At 55.3% G+C, this 16,621-nt stretch overlaps 8 protein-coding genes across 8 annotated transcripts; 4 read left to right on the forward strand and 4 right to left on the reverse strand.

Moving 5' to 3' along the window:
* The first annotated feature begins 1,066 nt into the window (after positions 1–1,066).
* On the forward strand, positions 1,067–1,992 carry BO86DRAFT_391536 (tRNA 2'-phosphotransferase). The gene has a single exon (XM_025672623.1). The coding sequence runs from the start codon at positions 1,106–1,108 to the stop codon at positions 1,979–1,981; it is 876 nt and encodes a 291-aa protein (XP_025524567.1). The 5' UTR covers positions 1,067–1,105; the 3' UTR covers positions 1,982–1,992.
* Positions 1,993–2,003: 11 nt separating this feature from the next.
* Positions 2,004–3,623, forward strand: BO86DRAFT_391537 (intradiol ring-cleavage dioxygenase). The gene is made up of 4 exons (XM_025672624.1): positions 2,004–2,557; positions 2,645–3,009; positions 3,104–3,171; positions 3,271–3,623. The coding sequence occupies exons 1-4, from the start codon at positions 2,307–2,309 to the stop codon at positions 3,460–3,462; spliced, it is 876 nt and encodes a 291-aa protein (XP_025524568.1). The 5' UTR covers positions 2,004–2,306; the 3' UTR covers positions 3,463–3,623.
* On the reverse strand, positions 3,565–4,849 carry BO86DRAFT_174770 (alpha/beta fold hydrolase). Its single transcript, XM_025666537.1, has 2 exons — positions 4,159–4,849; positions 3,565–4,075 (listed from the first exon to the last, which is right to left on the reverse strand). Exons 1-2 carry the CDS (start codon positions 4,586–4,588, stop codon positions 3,714–3,716), a joined length of 792 nt encoding a protein of 263 aa, XP_025524569.1. The 5' UTR covers positions 4,589–4,849; the 3' UTR covers positions 3,565–3,713.
* On the reverse strand, positions 4,850–6,478 carry BO86DRAFT_174762 (uncharacterized protein). Its single transcript, XM_025666536.1, has one exon. It carries the CDS (start codon positions 6,140–6,142, stop codon positions 5,111–5,113), a length of 1,032 nt encoding a protein of 343 aa, XP_025524570.1. The 5' UTR covers positions 6,143–6,478; the 3' UTR covers positions 4,850–5,110.
* A 128-nt stretch (positions 6,479–6,606) lies between these two features.
* Positions 6,607–7,969, reverse strand: BO86DRAFT_391539 (aldo/keto reductase family protein). The gene is made up of 6 exons (XM_025672625.1): positions 7,846–7,969; positions 7,768–7,778; positions 7,630–7,687; positions 7,365–7,549; positions 6,925–7,297; positions 6,607–6,857 (listed from the first exon to the last, which is right to left on the reverse strand). Exons 1-6 carry the CDS (start codon positions 7,915–7,917, stop codon positions 6,702–6,704), a joined length of 855 nt encoding a protein of 284 aa, XP_025524571.1. The 5' UTR covers positions 7,918–7,969; the 3' UTR covers positions 6,607–6,701.
* Positions 7,970–9,195: 1,226 nt separating this feature from the next.
* Positions 9,196–10,855, forward strand: BO86DRAFT_174829 (putative translation factor pelota). Its single transcript, XM_025666538.1, has 3 exons — positions 9,196–9,467; positions 9,530–10,018; positions 10,152–10,855. The coding sequence occupies exons 1-3, from the start codon at positions 9,390–9,392 to the stop codon at positions 10,809–10,811; spliced, it is 1,227 nt and encodes a 408-aa protein (XP_025524572.1). The 5' UTR covers positions 9,196–9,389; the 3' UTR covers positions 10,812–10,855.
* A 2,040-nt stretch (positions 10,856–12,895) lies between these two features.
* On the reverse strand, positions 12,896–14,725 carry BO86DRAFT_175004 (uncharacterized protein). The gene is made up of 4 exons (XM_025666540.1): positions 14,185–14,725; positions 13,470–14,115; positions 13,344–13,417; positions 12,896–13,269 (listed from the first exon to the last, which is right to left on the reverse strand). The coding sequence occupies exons 1-4, from the start codon at positions 14,308–14,310 to the stop codon at positions 13,081–13,083; spliced, it is 1,035 nt and encodes a 344-aa protein (XP_025524573.1). The 5' UTR covers positions 14,311–14,725; the 3' UTR covers positions 12,896–13,080.
* A 1,381-nt stretch (positions 14,726–16,106) lies between these two features.
* On the forward strand, positions 16,107–16,466 carry BO86DRAFT_174963 (uncharacterized protein). The gene has a single exon (XM_025666539.1). It carries the CDS (start codon positions 16,218–16,220, stop codon positions 16,407–16,409), a length of 192 nt encoding a protein of 63 aa, XP_025524574.1. The 5' UTR covers positions 16,107–16,217; the 3' UTR covers positions 16,410–16,466.
* Positions 16,467–16,621: the final 155 nt, after the last annotated feature.

The following is a 16,621-nucleotide window of genomic DNA, read 5'->3' on the forward strand; positions in this document are numbered from 1 at the left end:
TGATCTGTGATATACCCATTTTAGCATCGTCAATGGTAATGCGATAGACAAGATAGTCGTTATAGAATATCGACTCGGGAGTATACAGTCAACACTTGTAGTGCGTAGAGGGCAATCAAAAGTGGGCCCGCGGCCCTCCCGCCGATGATGTCAAATTTGCCAGCAGCAATTGAGTTCAACCTCGAACCAGTCTTTTGACTTGAGGACATAAGACTGGGGTCTATCTTGCTTGGGAGCCGGTCAATTCAAGAACTCGACCGGGTAGACCTGCATCGCAGAATTCGGGGAGCAAGCTACGTACGGCCTATGCCTATGCCTATACTTGCGCTTGCGCACTAAGCTTACACGTGCATTTCAACCTCACTCACTTACCCACGACTCGACTCGACTCGACTCGAGACTTTCGCACAAAGAAAACGAGTAAACACTTTTCAACAACAGCAACAACTCAACACCTCACCCCGCACCCCGCATGAGCAACCGCTACCTCCGACGAAATCCTGTCCCCACGACATTTCCATCAAGATCTCGCTCCGTGAACCACAGCGTTAGCCCTCCCCTCCACGTCGAGTCTCGCAACACAGCCCCCCGAGTCAGCCGCTTTCCACCCCTTCAGCAGCAGTACACCACCAAGCATTACCCATCCACAGCTACAACTAAGGCTAAAGCTCCAGCTCCCACCCTCTCAACCCGAATCCGAATCCCACAACCCAAAACAAATCCCGGCGTCATGTCCACCCATGAAACCCCACCCACCGCCCCCCAACCCCCGCAAAAAGACAACCGCGACCCTCACCCCAACCGCAAAGACAAAAAAGGCGGCCGCGGAGGAGGAGGAGGAGGCAAGTCACGCCACGAGGACCCCAAAACCAGCCGGCAGGTGACCGTCTCCAAAGCGATGTCGTTTATCCTGCGGCATGCGGCCGAGAAGGAAGGGTTGGCGATGGATGCGCAGGGCTATGCGAGCGTGGGGGATTTAGTATGGTTCCCCCCCCCCCCCCCCAACTTCTATGGATTGTGCTTTTTATTGTTCTGGGGCGTCGTCGCTGGGATTTTATTTACTTGAGAAAAGATCATGCGGAGCTACCACTGACTGACTGACTGAATGGTGGGACGACAGCTCGCCTGGCGAAAGCTCAAATCCCTGAAGGTCACCTTCCCCGAGATCGTGGACGCGGTCGCCAGCTCGGATAAGAAGCGGTTTGGGTTGTTGTATCTCCCGCCGACATCTCCATCTACGGCTACGGGGGAGTTGACGGTGGAGTCTACAGCCGCGACTGAAAAAGCAGGGGATACGACCAACACCAACACGGCCGACGAAACCGAAACCGCGACCGCGACCGCCCTCGCCGCCGCCGCCACCACCGACCAAGACCCCACGCACTACCTCATCCGCGCGACGCAGGGCCACAGTATCAAGACCGTCGAGGCCGCGGGCCTCCTGGAGCGGCTGAGTCTGACGACCGGCGCCGACCTCCCGTCGACGGTCGTCCACGGCACGTTCCACGGGGCGTGGCCGTTGATTCTGGAATCCGGGGGCCTGCGGTGCATGGGCCGGAATCAGGTGCATTTCGCGACGGGCCCGGCGCGGGAGGTGGTTTTGGCGCGGTTGCCGCAGCAGGAGGCAGAAAAGGAAGAAGGGGCCGTCGGCGGGCAGGGGCAGGTGATCTCGGGGATGCGGCGCGACGCCCAGGTGTTGATCTATATCGATCTGGTGAAGGCGCTGGCGCGGGGGTGTCCGTTCTGGCGCAGTGAGAACGGGGTCATCCTGAGTGAGGGCATCGAGGGCCGCGTGCCGTTGGAGGTGGTCGAGGCCGTGGTCGAGCGGCGGCTGGGCACGATCTGGGAGCGCGGGGCGGTCGTGCAGCCGTGGCCGGCGGAATGGAATCGGCGCCGGAATCCTAAGGGGAAGGGGCAGCAGGCCAAGGGCCAGGCAGGGGGAAAGGCAGAGGGAAAGGCAGAGGGGTCCGACGGAAGGTGATTTTTTTTTGGGATAGAGAATTGAATTGGATATTTCCGTTGTGTATGTACGGTACCACTTAACTACTACACTTACAGTAGACATCGGAAGGCAACTGCGGGGAAATCGGAAGGGACAATCCGAAGTCAAAGAGGCGGGGTTCCTTCCGCTTCCGACGCCAATCACTCTCCGTCGCCAACAAATCCGGGGCCGCCGAAAAGGCAAGCTGACCATCAGCAGATCATTTGTATATAATCGGAGCTGGCTCTCAACCCACCCTCCCACTACCTTCTTTTGCACTATCCCACTCTATACTTCATACTTCATACGCAGAAAGAAAACCAAAATGTCCGCCCCCCACCGCTTCGACCCCAACTTCACCGACAATGTCATCAACGCGATGGGTCCCAAAACGACCCCGCGGTTCCGCCAACTCATGACGGGCCTCATCCGCCACGTCCACGACTTCGCCCGCGAGAACGAGGTGACCGTCGACGAGTGGATGGCGGCCGTCAAATTCATGAACTGGGCCGGACAGATGAGCGACGACAAGCGGAACGAGGGACAGTTAGTGACCGACGTGATTGGATTGGAGTCGTACGTTTTCCTGCCTTCTTCCCCAGAACTCCCCTATCTCCCACCCCCTAAAACACCACCACCACCACTAACAACAAGAGCCAACAGCCTCGTCGACGAAATCACTTACACCCTCGCCGCCGAAGCGCACGACGCCCCCACCGCCACCGCCATCCTGGGCCCCTTCTTCCGGGCCGACACCCCCTTCCGCCGCAACGGGGAGTCGATCGTGCGCACGCCCGCCCCCGGCGGCGAGATGGCCTACATGCACGGCCGCGTGGTCGACCACGCCACGAAGCGGCCGCTCGTCGACGCCACCGTCGAGGTCTGGCAGGCCAGCACCAACGGGCTGTACGAGCAGCAGGACCCCGCCCAGGAGGAGTTCAACCTCCGCGGGAAGTTCCGCACCGACGCCGACGGCCGCTATGCGTTTTATTGTCTGCGGCCCACGCCGTATCCGGTTCCGGATGATGGTGAGTCATCTCTTTTCTTGTCTGGGTCGGGGGGGGGTTATGGTTTGAGTGTGTGTGTGTGTGTGTGTGTGTGTGCTAACGATGGGGGCAACAGGTCCCGCCGGGAAGTTGTTGGAGTTGATGGATCGGCATCCGTTCCGGCCGGCGCATATTCATATCATTGTATGTCTGAGCGACCCTATTCCGGGTTAAATTGGATTGTGGTGGTGGAGGTCGAAGGGTCCACGCAGAATGAGAACGACAAGCTAACCACGACGACAGGCCACCTACGAAGGATACAAACCCCTCACCACGCAGATCTTCGATCGCAAGGACCCCTACCTCACCAACGACTCGGTCTTCGCCGTCAAGGACTCCCTGATCGTGGACTTTGTCGAGCGCAAGGGCGACCCTCAAGCTGGCCTTGAGTTGCAGTATGATGTCAAGTTGGCGCCGGCGCCGGCGTCGAGCTAGACGGTGTCTATGCTTCGGGAAAATTCTAGGAAGATGTGTGGGTTTGTGGATGTACTATGCTGGCAGCGGAGGGGTTTCCTGTATATATTGATTGATGTGATACCGAACTCTGTTATTCATTTCTATGATTCATCATGTGACTTTTTCAAGACGACTCTGGGCTCCAGGGTAAAGACAATTCTCATTTCAAGATTGCACTCTTTCATTGTGGAATCGCCCTTCGATATTCTAAACAAGCCCACCAACATGATCTACAAAGCAGCGGCGAACTCCCGAATCAGCCCGCCCACCTCCTCCGGCGCCTCGACGCAATGCCAATGCCCGATCTGCGGCAGCACCTCCATCTTCTTGTGCCCGCTCGACACCCGATCGAAGATATGCTGACAACCCTCCAGCGATGCCGACTTATCCTCCGCGCCCGCGATTAGCAGGAACGGGGCCGAGATGGCCGCGTAGTCGATGGCCGGGGCCGTGGCGATGGCCCGGCAGAGCGCCGCGTAGCCCTGGGGGTTCTGGCCGAGGATCAACTCGCGGATCAGGGCTTGGGCGAGCGGCGAGCAGCGGGGGCCGGTGGCGCCGCTGGGGATGGTGTTGGCCATGGGCTCCATGCCCGCTAGTGTCCGGTCAGCATTCGCATTAGCCCCTCAACATTTGTGGGTTTGAGACGTGTGTGTGTGTGTGTGTGAGGAAACGTACAGTTGGCGACCGTGGCGCTGCGCTGGGTCATGACCGAGGCCAATTGGTCGGAGGGGTGGGTTGGTCCAATGGCCACCACGGCCTTCACGCGGTCCGCGTACTGCGCGCCCAGCAGCGTCACCACCAGCCCGCCCATCGAGTGGCCCACGACCACGGCGTGGGCCACCTGCAGCGCGTCCAGCACGCCGACCACGTCTGCGGCGATGGAGGCGATGGACACCGGCTGGCCGGTGTAGGGCGAGCGGGCGGAGCCATAGGTGTCCAGTGTGATGCACCGGTGCTGCTCCAGGTGCGGGAGGATGGGGAAGTAGTAGTTCTGCGAGGAGCCGAGGCCGTGGATGAAGATGAGCGTTGAGCCGTGGGCGGGGGCGCCGGCCGGGTGGGTGTCGGCGTAGTAGATCTCGTGGTGGTTGACGGTGACGGTCGGCATGATGTCTTGGTCCTTCCTTTGGGCTCCGCGCGGTTGTGTTTGAGGAGTGTGTTGATTTCTAGCAGACGGAAAGGAAAGGGAGAACGAGAGAAATGCGTGATCGGAAAGGTTGACGAGCAGAACGCTCAACGAAGCTGGAGCGGGGTCGACGTCATGGCGTGGGCGGGGAATTTCGCGCGCGCTCTTCTCCTACAGATGTGCCACGCTCCCGATCTGTGGCATTGCGTTAGTACTGTCCTTTCTGCGGCAGTTCTTTTTCTCCCGCTGTAGCCGTAGATCCAGTGTATCGCCCCAACCATTCCATGTGTCTCCGAGTAATCCGTACTGTTTACCAGGCAAAAGAATCCGTCGGATGATTTGGAGATGAGGATGGCGGGCGGGGGACGCCAGCCGCTCAGCTTATCACCGCCCGACCCGACGAGGGGCTCCCGCCCAGGGCCGCCATCCGACGTGCGCGGATCGCCGTCGGTTCGGAAGCCGAGATGATTGCATTGCATTAGTCCGTCAGTCAGTTATACTTCCTCACACAGCGTCCAATGCAACCAAGGCCTGTTCGAACTCCTCGTCGGTGTCGAACTCATGGCCCAATTGCTCCAACAGAATGGCTGTGTCGTCCTGAAATGAATCGCCCGCCGACGAGGCAGGTATCGCGCCTTGCACCGTCGGAGGCTCGGCCGGGGGTGTGTCCACAGCGTCCGCGCGTTTAGTGTCTATCGCAACGACGTCTATCGCATTCGTGTCTAACGCATCCGTGTTCCGCGCAATCGCGTCTATCGCATCGGCGCATGCACCCTTGGTGTCTATCGCATTCGTGTCCGACGCATCGGCCGCAACGACCTCACTCTGCTGGATGATCTCCTCGTCATCAAAGATGGAGCAATCCGAGAACTCATCCACCTCCGCCAGGTCCTCCTCCCAGCCGAACTCATCATCAGTATCGGTAGTATGATCCGCCGCAGCACCAGCAGCAGCGCGCGCAGCATCCTCACGCTTCTCGACCTGCACACCAGATCCACAACCCTCCTCCTCCTCCTCCTCCTCCCCCAATTCACCATGAGCCTCAACCTCCTCCGCACCCGAAACAGACCCACTCTCCCACCCCTCAAGATCAACCTCCTCAAACTCCGTACACTCAGTATCCTCCTTCAAACCATCACCACCCTCACCACCCTCACCACCCACACCCACACCCACACCATCCAAAGAATCCCCTAGCGCCAGCACAGCCGCCGGCTTCCGTATAAACCTTAACAACGAAGGCTGACTCGAAGGCACGACCGGCGCGTTTGGGTCCGGCAGGCCCATCGACCCGAGCCGCCGGCGCTCCTGGCGGTCGCGCGCCTCCTTCTCGGCCTTCTTCCTCTTGTTGGCGACGCGCTGGCGGTCGCGGTCGCGCAGCTGCTGCGCCCGGCGCTCGCGCGCCTGCTCGCGCTCGATGCGCGCGATCTGCGACGCCGTGAACTGGAACCGCTTGTTGCTGCGCTGGTAGCGGCGGCGTACCGTGCGGGATTTCTCGAGGATGATGCGCTTTTGAGGCGCGGGGGACGGGGGCATGGTAGCTGTCTGTTTCCGGTGGGGTGGGGAAGAAGTGTGGTGGTGGTGGTGGGGGGAAATGAAGGAGCGGGCTGGCTGGCGGCCGGCGGAGTTTAGACGGAGGTAGTAGGATCGTTGGTTGCGTTACTCCTGGTTCTTGGGCAGGGGTCGGTGGGGATAGACATTTGATGTTGGAGCTTTGGGGATATGGGGGTGGTTTGGTAGATGAGAGAACGACTGAGGAAGTTGATGTGTTGAGAATCACACCAAAAAAATCAAAGGTAAACAAAGATGAGTGATGCCACCCCCCGGGTTAGTTAATTGTTTGCAAGGAAACTATGGAGCGGGAAGGCGAGGCGGAAGGCAAGCAAGCCGTTGCGGGGATACGTTGTACCGAAGCGGGGAACATTGTTTGATCCGGATAACTACACTGTGGGTGCTGCCATCCACAACAATTCAAATGACCACATCGACGGTTCAGTCCAGTGATTCTAAGCAGTTTGGATATGTATCTACTGTCTGCAGATCTATGTGCGTCGAACTCAATCCCCAGCAGAACAGCTTATGCTGCTTGCCTCTTCTACAGCTTCGAATCCCGAGCAGGGTCCCAGCACACAGGAGCATGTTCGTCCGTCTGCAGACGACGCATATCGTCCTGAGACAACTCGAAATCAAAGACCTGCGTATTCTCTCGGATCCGGAACTCGGTCACCGACTTGGGCAACGGGACATAACCCTACAAGATCATGCATCAGCCATCATTCAGATCCCTCTCTGTGAAGGAAAACTTCGCTCCAACAAACCTTTTGCAAACTCCAACGAACCAAAATCTGCGCCGGAGTCTTCTTGTACTGCCTAGCCAAGCTCTGCAGCATCGGCTCGTTCATCCGCTTCGCCTGCACCAGCGGCGAATAAGCTTCGACGACGATGCCCCGCTTCTTAAGCCACGCGACGATGTCCTCCCGGGCACACCAGGGGTGGATCTCGTACTGGCCGACGGAGATCTGGCCCCCGACGCCGCTGGTCTGGATGTAGTGCTCCAGCTCCTCCAGGTGGCGGATTCCGTAGTTGGAGACGCCGATGGAGCGGATCTTGCCGGTCTTCTGCGCTTCCACGAGGGCGCGCCACGCGCCGAGTCGACCCTCTTTACCTCCGTAGGGCGCGTGCAGCAGCATACTGTTTGTGGCGGGGTAAGTTCCCTGATAGTAATTCCGCTAAGCTTGGGGAACGAATTAGAACGTACAGGTCGATGTAGCCCAGGCATGCTGCTGCGGACAGACTGGCCTTGATGGCTTCCTTGGCCTTTTCGTAAGACATATGGGTATCGGGGATCTTGCTCGTGTAGAAGATTTCAGAGCGGTCGATCCCCGATTTGTGGATGGCTGCCGCGCACTCCGCTTCGTTTTGGTATAGTTGCGCACAGTCGACCTGTAGCAGACGTTGGACAGATGTGATGTTAACTCCATTGTGCTGCAATGGTAACCGGGAGAATGGATAGATGACCATACATGACGGTAGCCAGCCTCCAGGGCCTTGAGGATCACTTTCTCGGTGACGTCGGGAGGGCTACGATGCGGCGAAGCAATTGTCAGCCAGAACCACCGAATGCACCAGTTGAAAGCCAATTGCTCAATCCTAAGACATACGTCTGATATGACTGAAACGCCGCGATTTCTGTTAGTTGCTGCTTGAGATGGAGATTTCGTGGATTGAGCATCACTCACCCCGAACCCTATAACCGGGATCTCGTATCCCGAGACCATCTTCCTGGTCGACGCGAGGGCAAGTGGAGCCATGATGTCTGGGATTGAGAGTGTACACTGTCCCTCTGATCAAGCGGGATGCGAGTGAGGGGGGGGGGGGGCACTGAGGTAGGCGATTCTGGACGGAACAAGAGGGAACGTCGAAGTTGCGGACAAAACATTCAGAAACTAATTTCCAAGTTCCAAGGTGCCCGCTCCGCATGCCCACGAGGGATGCGCCATCGCCGTGGGCCGAGAGATCAATTGTGGGTCCGTTGACTTTATCAATCAGTTGAGGATTCCGTCCGTCCCTGGGCTTGCAGACAGCGGTCAAGCCGAGTTTCGGACATCCGACCGCCGGTGCCTCGCTTTTTCGTGGGTTTGCATCGAGGGTGCGAGCGAACCAAGCCTGTGTTTATTCGATGCCGGACATGCTTTCATAATCCGTTCATAGCATGACCTCAGTCTCTCTGAAGTTTCAAACTAAGAGTTTTGCCTTTTCCGTTCTTGTTCGCTGAGTATGATTGAGGTTTAAGTATGTCTGTGTCTGCGTAACGTTCTAACGATAGCGACACGATGAACAGGCCATCCAAAGTAAGCTTAGATACGGCGCCGAGACCGAATATACAAATGCTGAAGCGATTGAGTCTTATCATCAAAGTGTAGAGTAGCAGGGTCGAGCTGGGATCTCCCATCCATTCGCAGACGGCTGTTGATTCTCCTGAACGAAAGACCCACGGAATTGGGTACTCCGGGAATCTCTTTCTTTCAACGAAGCTCGGGGCTTGACGGGCTATTGAGAAGACAGAGAGAGAATGCGATAGAAGTTAAATCATGGATATGTACCTGGGAGTGATGCACCGAGTATTTTCTCCCGAGACACCGGCGGTTATTGATAAGGTCGATTGCAGAGGTGGGCTTCAATCTTTCCCTACCTATAGGTCTCCAAATAAGATACCATACTCCTGGACGAGCCAATATTATAGAGATCAGGACAGTACGGTCAACGACAAAAATATCTTGTCTGCTCCTAATGAACCATAGCCTTCTCGCCTGATGGTCCTCTGGCTCCGTAAACCGATAATTGCTGGAATATATGTTTCCGGCAATGAGCCAAACAAAACCCTCTTGACACATATGAGAGCCTATTATCGAGCAGCTATAGCTTCGATTTGAACAGAAACCATGCTGAGATATAACATACCAGAAGAAGACCCACGAATGAGGCACAGACACAAGCTAACAACCAAACCATGATCTACGAAGAGCTCGCTTCGTTATCTCTTATCGATAAGTATCGGCCACAAGCTGCACTTTTCCTCTTCAGGAAGTGTCCCGCACTTCTGCCTTAGGCCGCTTGCCCTTCGTCATTTCTCCAGAACGCAATAGACAGAACAGCAGCAGCGCCGAGTTTGCAGAGCGTGATACCTACAAACGAGCGAGCGATTTGCTTTCGTGCGAATCTGATACCCATATCCTTTCTCTTGTATACACATATATACCGTCAAACTTGAGACTAGATCATCATGCGTCTTGTCAAGAATAAAATCGAGCTCAATGGCTCCGGGACGGTGACGCTGTGCCCCGAAGAACCAGAGGATATGGTACGCAACGCGAGACCATCAACGTTGAGTCCCCATGCTTACCCCCCTTCCCCCGAATACAGTGGCATGCATACAATCTCATCCGCCCGGGCGACCTACTCCGCGCCAGCGCCATCCGCCGTGTGACCACCACCCAAGAGACCGGCTCGACAAGCTCGGCGCGAGTGCACCTGAACCTCGAGATCCGGGTGAAAAGCCTCGACTTCGACCCGCAGAGCTCGCAGCTGCACGTCAGCGGGCAGATCGTGAACGAGACGGCACATACCAAGGTCGGACAGCACCACACGCTCGACCTCGAACTGAACCGCAATTTCACGCTCGAGAAGGAGATTGGCTCCGACGGGGAGGGGGTGGGATGGGACAGCATCGCCGTGCAAATGCTCAAGGATGCGGTGGACGAGGGTGGGAATCGACGGGCCGAGGCCGTGGCCGTGGTGATGCAGGAGGGATTGGCTCATATCTGCTTCATCGGGCAGTTTCAGACGATCCTCAAACAGAAGGTCGAGATGTCTGTGCCTCGCAAACGGCACGGCGGCGGGGATCATGACAAGGTAATGTTTTCTTTCCCTTGCTACTTTGTGTTCCCCAAAAACCGTCTTGTCCCCTTTGCCCCTGCTCTCCCCCGCTCATAACGGTCTATCCCTGCTAACAGTCCCGCCTTATTCCTGGCAATGGGAATTCCAGGGCATGAACAAATTCTTCCAAGTCACCCTCGATACCCTCGTCCGGCAGATGGAATTCAACACCAGCGCCACGGCGCTCTCCACCAGCAACGAGACCGTGCGACCGGTCCTCCTCGCGTCGCCCGGCTTCGTCGCGGCCGGCTTCCAGAAATACATCCAATCGGTCGCCAGCACCAGCATGCCCGCGCTCAAACGTCTCCTGCCGAGCATCGTGGTCGTGCACTCGGCCTCGGGCTACCTCCACTCCCTGGCGGAGGTGCTGCAGTCGCCCGCGGTGAAGACAATCCTGGCGGACACCAAGTACGCGCGCGAGACGAAGCTCATGGACGACTTCCTGGACCAGCTGCGCAAGGAGACCAACAAGGCGACCTACGGCCCGCGCGAGGTCGAGTCGGCCGTCGACCAGGGGGCCGTGGGCCGCGGCGGCGGCGTGCTGATCATCTCCAACCGGCTGTTCCGGTCGCAGGACGTGGCGGAGCGCAAACGCTGGGTCTCGCTGGTGGACCGCGTGCGGGATGTCGAGGGTGGCGAGGTGCGCGTGTTGAGCTCGGATCATGAGAGCGGCCGGCGGTTGGATGGGTTGGGCGGCGTTGCGGCCTTGTTGACGTTCCCGATTGTCGATGATGCCGGCGAGGACGAGGATGAGGACGATAGCCAATGATAGACATTATTAGATGCCTCTGGTCTGCTCCAGATCCATGCCGCCGATCCGTACTTGTACACCCCGGGATGTCCCTCCATCTAGCCCTCACATCTGTATCATACACCCCCCTTTCCCTCCGACTCTTAAAGAAATGAACCCCCAAAAAAAAGCCAGCAACCTCATGCCTCTTGTCAAAAGAACAATAGCACAGCCGACATATACATCTTCCATCCAAAGATCAAATCGCCCACTCAAAAACAAAAGCGCGATCGCTCTCCCCTTCCAAATCTTCAGGCACAAAGCACAACAGGGGAAAAAGAACATCAGCCCTGGAGCCCCGGGATCTAGATTGGCTATCGGCTATACACAGAGAAAGTTAGTAGCACCTCACACAACATACCGTAGCCAGCCGATACGTCATCTAGGGCAGGGAACACAACACCGTCTGAGCTCAAGTACAGTTACAGTCACAGTCACAGACCACGGGACAGACCAACGCGCGAAACGCCCGCCCTTGATCATCCATCCAGCTGGAGTAAACTAACCATTTGACTCACTCGCCATCCCGAACATCAGCCCATTCTCTCCACTCAGCCCAAATCCGCGAAAGACGGAGTCAATCCAGCAACCATCCCGGGAACTAGGTTAGTACTATAGCTGGGCTAAGAAACCCCGATTCGATCGCCGATGCCAACCCTGGAACAACAAGCATAGACTAAATCACCGTGGACCTAAGTTAGCACAGCAACTTTAGTCCCCGGACATGTCCGTATCTCCCACGAACAACAAAAGAAGAACAAAGCAAACCCGGCACAAGCACTACTACTGAGTACTAGTCATGGACAGCCAGCAGAAGCCCAAAGTCTAACGAGTCATGTCCCCCCGGACCAGGTGTCGATCCTTGTCCATACATCCAAGTAGTACAGTAGAGATATGTGTATACAGCCGCATCGCGGCTATTCCACCAGACCATGTTTTCCAGAATTTGGAGTAGAGGTTGGATACACATCCACATCTATCAATGGATGCGATAGTAGCCTTGTTTGCTTTTTCTTTTTCTTTTTCTTTCCCAGTATAGGGACTGTGTGCGGCTAAGAATAGCCACAGAAAACAAAAAAGGTGGCGTTTTTTGATCTGCGGGTTGATTTTAGGTTTTCCTTTGGGGAAATGGATTTGAATTCTGGTTGATACTTGGGGAGAACATTGATAGTAACATATGTGGCTGGTAGTTCTTTTGGTGGTTTGGGATGGATGGAAGTTGGAAGAAATGATGCTGTGCCTCTTTTTCTTTCTCTCTCTTCAGCTTGCTTCGTAGGGCTTTGGATACGATACGATACTAAACATAGATGGATGTTGGGATTTGGTGGGAGGATATCACGGGGTATGGCAGTAGAGGCATGCGCATCGTAAGGCTGGTGTCGTGAGGTGGTGAGGGAGGCACAGATCGCGAGGTCATAATTATAATTATCTCCGGGAAATCAATGCTGGTGCAGCGGCGGTCGTACTGCAGGGCCAGGCAGGGAAGGGTCGGACCCAAGATGTCAGATAGAGAAAGCGATGCAAACAAATTAGGCTAAGCATAAGCGTACTGCGTCCTCGTGGTCGAGTCAAGCTAGTGGTGGGTGTTGGCGGTGGCTTGGGGCTGGCGGCGGTTAACTATTGGCGATGAGGGGCTGCTGCTTGCTGCGGCATTGCTGTACTGCACCCGTGTACTGTACGTATCAACTCGTGGCCGCTTCCGAGGCTGGAGATCGGCAACCGTTGCGAAGAAGAAAATGACTGCGCCAAAGTCTATTTTAAATTGTTCTGGTTTGTGTCACGCTTGGCTTACTATATCTTTTCTTTGTTCTTCATTTAATGACGGGTAAGAAGGGGATAGTCGAGAGAAACACGCCCATTGGTCCATTCGTATACTGATCGTCTTGTGGATAGATGAGTTACACGATCTTCGGAATGGTCATCCCTGGCGGGTTAAAATAGATTGTAACTGTACATACATCGTGTCATACCGTCAGGGTTCGATATTTATCGTTTTTGATATCTCATTTCGTACGCATTCGGTCCCAGGGTATAGGTATATCAAGATGAACAAAGAAAAAACCAATAAAAAGGGGTGTGACAAATTCAAAAAAAGAAACGCTACCATGCAAATCGTCGAACGTAGTCCAGCCCGGCGTATCATTAGCCCAAAGGAATTAACAAAAGTCAAAGAAAAAAAGCTCCAACCAAACCATAATGCGCCTCAACATGCTTCTGGAACCCATCGATGCATTCATGACAAAAATAATCATTTTCTGGTCTCACCGGCCAGGCTCTGAGAGGATGAACGAGGCCAGACGCGTCGCCGTGTCTGCGAAGGCTCAGATATTCGTGGCCGCGCAACCAGACCACTCCGATCCCGGTTCTGCGCATCAAGATACCGCAGCTGCGCTTCACACTGCTGTGGAGTGTACTGCCCGGCACCCAGCTCCCTCATCTGGGATCAGAGAGATATAGTCAGCACCTCGTAAAAAAATAAAAGTTTTAGCTGTTGGACCTAATGCTCCTTACCTTTTGTGCAATCACATTATACTTCTCGTGCTCCCAATAATCCCGAGCCCGGATGAGTAGGCGGATCTGAATGACTTCGCCGTTAATGATTAGTTGGCATTTGAGGACTGCTGACGGAGCACGTACTCACATCGGTCTCATCCCACCGCGCCAGGCGCTCCTTGCGCCGCCGCAGCATGCGCATCTGCAGCCGCGCCTCGGATGCATCCTTATGGAACTTCTCCCGGAACATCTCGCGGATGACCTTCCATGCGAGGTTCTGTTCCCGTAGTCGTTCCACGAATGCGTCTTCCTCCTCCGCCTGCGGGTCTCTACGCCCTCGTCCTGGGGCTCGAGGCCGCTGTTGCTGCTGGGCATCAGCGGCCCCCTGTCTTCGCTCCTGTTCCAGTCGCTGGAGACCCTCGGGGTTGGGAAGTATCGTAACGGGAGCCTCCCGCGGCGTGGCTGCCTGCTTGGGCCCTCGTCTGGCCCTCTTTGCGGGCGGGGGCCGGGGCGAGTGATCCACCTCGCCGAGGCCATATTCGAGCTGATCGATGGTATGTCCGAGGCCCGCGGTCACAGTGCGAGGGAAGTTGCTCGGAAATGGAGCCGTGATACCTAGTCCTTGCGATGGAACGGTATCACTGAGATTGTAGTGGAACTCTTGCGAATGATGACTGAGTACCGGACTCGGTCGAAAAGAGCTGTCGGGGAGGCTGATAGGGGTGAGGATGGAGCCGGTGGGGAAGGCTGTAGTTGTAGTATACGGATGGTTGATCCCTCCGTAAGGCGACTGCATCGACTCCGAGCTGGTCAGCTTCAAGTGGTCCGTCTGCGGAGATTGGTTGACTATGCAACATACAGCTTCCAATCCGGTCCACTGCGGCTGCATCACTGCGTAGAGGTCCTCAATCCCCTCCCCGGGGTTGACACCACTATGACTGAAGGTTATCGGCCCCGAGTAACCAATTGGGGTTTGTGGATACATGCTGGAAGCCAGTTGAGGCTCTTCGTGATTGAAGGACGGAATGGTGAATGCGTGTACTGAAACGGTGATTGAAACAGGGAAGGAAGGTTATGTGACTAGCTGGGGAGCGGTGGCAAGGTCCAACAAGATAAATAGGCAGTCAGGCCGCCAATAGCAATGACAAAGATGATCCGAGGCTAATCCACACCTCTCTCGATGGGGAAGAATATAGTATAAGAAATTGTAGTGCTCTGGTTGAAAGTGGAGAAGGTATGAAAGGGCGTATCGATGACAGAGTCTTCGCGTGTTCATATATTGAAAAATAAATAAAATAAATAAATAAAGGAATGTGAAAGAAAGTCGCCTCGCGAGGCAGGGCCAGAAGCTTGAAGCTTTTTTCAATGTCTATCAACGGACTCAACGAGCTTGGATGACCATAGTAAGTACCGCCCACTATTGCTGTGCCGCACAAAATTGTTCCTGGCGGGAGGTGTAAGGTCGACGATGGGCCTGCCTTTAAGCGCTTGATCATTTCTGATAGAACAGAGCCATGCTCTGAAAGGGGAGAAAATGGAAAGGATAATCTCTCATGGCTGCTCACGACATGAGAACGGAGACAATCCAGCCCCCAAAACCCCTCGGGGGCTCAGACTTGCATCCCCAGGCCCACCCACCGTTACTCAAGAGCAAGGCAGCATCTACTGCGATCTTAGTGCCGATGTCCTGGATCTCCAGGTTAGGGATCGTGAATTATATCAGTCTAAACGAGCGCGGATTGACGTTTGCAAAGCCGCTTAATCGCCATATCAAAGGGTAGCCCATAGGTTAGCGCTTGAGCTGACCAGCACATAGATGGGGACACCGCTATCGATGCAGTACTGTCCCAAAAGAGCATATAGGAATAGGGGATTTCAAATATTGACTTGTTCTCTAAACCCAAGATGGACATTGAGAAAGTATGCGAGAGAGGGAGAAGCCATTATTGTCATATTGTCAAAGGGTCGACTGGCAGATGAACGCATCGCAGCTCCTGTAGCGGCTACGAAATGTGGAGAGCGAGGTAGACCGGACGAATTGAGAGGCTGCTAAACGTAGCCCCAACGACCGAAAGTCATCAGCCAGGATCCTCGTGCTTGCCTAGTAGACGCAGCTAAATCCTGTTCGGAAAGCTCTGGGATATTACGGCCAAGCGAAATCAGAAGGAAGAAAATACCATCAAGGAACAGAGTCAAAACTCACTCCTTTGGGGGAGGAAGAGAGGGAAGGGAGCCCAGGAGGGGGGCAGGGATCCTACGGGCAGGGTTAGCCATTAAGCGCTTCGTCGTGATTGCGGCTGTAAATCCTGGTGGATCAAAATGGGTCGGAACTAAACCCAGGCTGGCCAGGCTTGTCATACCCAGGCATGCTTCTGCAATCTTCGACTTCGCCCTACGGCCAGCTTGTTAAGGGAAACGTGGAAAGAAAATAAAAATGAGAAAAAGTAAGAGAAAAAGCTGACCACCAAGTCGGTCTCGCTGCCGGCCCTGAAATCAACGGATTGGAAAGTTTGTTCTGAAGCATGGCCTCTTTTCATTTCTTTTCTTGTTCTCTTATACGCATCCATCCGGCCTCGTCGAGACACGACTGTTTTGGAGGGGAGTATCATCCAGAAATTAAGGCTCAAGACGTGAACGTTCGCATACTCAATTCGAGCGGCTGTCTGCATCCCACCTAAGCCACGTGTCTTAGGGAAAACGGGCGATTACGCGCCAGAAGCGAAGGGGATAGCCTCCTCGGGATATTGCTGTCGGGGTATCTGGTCCATCGTCGTCCATCGTCGACATCAAGCCGTTCGTTCGGCGCGGATCCCGCACTGGGGATGTAAAAGAGGTACTGTATGTACAGTACTGTATCTGGCAAACTAGGGAAGCCATCATTCTTCTGGAAAGATGCACGGCAATCTCGTCCCGTCAATATCCCGGGTGTGTTTCCTGGCGCCCTTGCATTTGGCCCTATGGACGGGTTGTGTCCGGTGTATCATGATTGCAACCATCGCATGGATCGCACAAGTCGCCATGTGGTCAAGGGAAGATCGTCGCTCTGCCTGTCAACCGATCGGAGACCCCGTGATGCACACGTGATGTCACGGACTCCCCCATAGCTTTCCCTTTTCAAGCGTAGTGTTTTATTCAAGTACTTCATCATTTCCGCTTCAAGGATGAACGGCTATGTCCGCTAAAGACTCAAGAGGATTCTATTTTTGCTCCATAGGGATCTGACGGAAAAGGTTTACCCCCATCATGATGATGACAGGCCACATCCCGGCTATGCCGAGTAATGCAAGGTTGTTCCC

This window comes from Aspergillus japonicus (genome assembly GCF_003184785.1).
Source record: "Aspergillus japonicus CBS 114.51 unplaced genomic scaffold BO86scaffold_54, whole genome shotgun sequence".
Classification (NCBI taxonomy): Eukaryota; Fungi; Ascomycota; class Eurotiomycetes; order Eurotiales; family Aspergillaceae; genus Aspergillus; species Aspergillus japonicus.

Excerpts from the sequence above, each read along its gene's own strand:
- BO86DRAFT_391537 (XM_025672624.1), top strand. The coding sequence starts at position 2,307 with ATGTCCGCCCCCCACCGCTTCGACCCCAACTTCACCGACAATGTCATC. Across the intron at positions 2,558-2,644 it reads GACGTGATTGGATTGGAGTC|CCTCGTCGACGAAATCACTT; the intron begins GTACGTTTTCCT and ends AAGAGCCAACAG. Across the intron at positions 3,172-3,270 it reads CGGCGCATATTCATATCATT|GCCACCTACGAAGGATACAA; the intron begins GTATGTCTGAGC and ends CCACGACGACAG.
- BO86DRAFT_174829 (XM_025666538.1), top strand. The coding sequence starts at position 9,390 with ATGCGTCTTGTCAAGAATAAAATCGAGCTCAATGGCTCCGGGACGGTG. Across the intron at positions 9,468-9,529 it reads CCGAAGAACCAGAGGATATG|TGGCATGCATACAATCTCAT; the intron begins GTACGCAACGCG and ends CCCCGAATACAG. Across the intron at positions 10,019-10,151 it reads GCGGCGGGGATCATGACAAG|GGCATGAACAAATTCTTCCA; the intron begins GTAATGTTTTCT and ends TGGGAATTCCAG.
- BO86DRAFT_175004 (XM_025666540.1), bottom strand. The coding sequence starts at position 14,310 with ATGTATCCACAAACCCCAATTGGTTACTCGGGGCCGATAACCTTCAGT. Across the intron at positions 13,418-13,469 it reads GTGGGATGAGACCGATGTGA|TCATTCAGATCCGCCTACTC; the intron begins GTACGTGCTCCG and ends TTAACGGCGAAG. Across the intron at positions 13,270-13,343 it reads ATAATGTGATTGCACAAAAG|ATGAGGGAGCTGGGTGCCGG; the intron begins GTAAGGAGCATT and ends CTCTGATCCCAG.
- BO86DRAFT_174770 (XM_025666537.1), bottom strand. The coding sequence starts at position 4,588 with ATGCCGACCGTCACCGTCAACCACCACGAGATCTACTACGCCGACACC. Across the intron at positions 4,076-4,158 it reads CAGCGCCACGGTCGCCAACT|CGGGCATGGAGCCCATGGCC; the intron begins GTACGTTTCCTC and ends ACCGGACACTAG.
- BO86DRAFT_174762 (XM_025666536.1), bottom strand. The coding sequence starts at position 6,142 with ATGCCCCCGTCCCCCGCGCCTCAAAAGCGCATCATCCTCGAGAAATCC.
- BO86DRAFT_174963 (XM_025666539.1), top strand. The coding sequence starts at position 16,218 with ATGCACGGCAATCTCGTCCCGTCAATATCCCGGGTGTGTTTCCTGGCG.
- BO86DRAFT_391539 (XM_025672625.1), bottom strand. The coding sequence starts at position 7,917 with ATGGCTCCACTTGCCCTCGCGTCGACCAGGAAGATGGTCTCGGGATAC. Across the intron at positions 7,298-7,364 it reads TGCCTGGGCTACATCGACCT|TATGCTGCTGCACGCGCCCT; the intron begins GTACGTTCTAAT and ends CGCCACAAACAG. Across the intron at positions 6,858-6,924 it reads TTCGTTGGAGTTTGCAAAAG|GGTTATGTCCCGTTGCCCAA; the intron begins GTTTGTTGGAGC and ends ATGATCTTGTAG.
- BO86DRAFT_391536 (XM_025672623.1), top strand. The coding sequence starts at position 1,106 with ATGGTGGGACGACAGCTCGCCTGGCGAAAGCTCAAATCCCTGAAGGTC.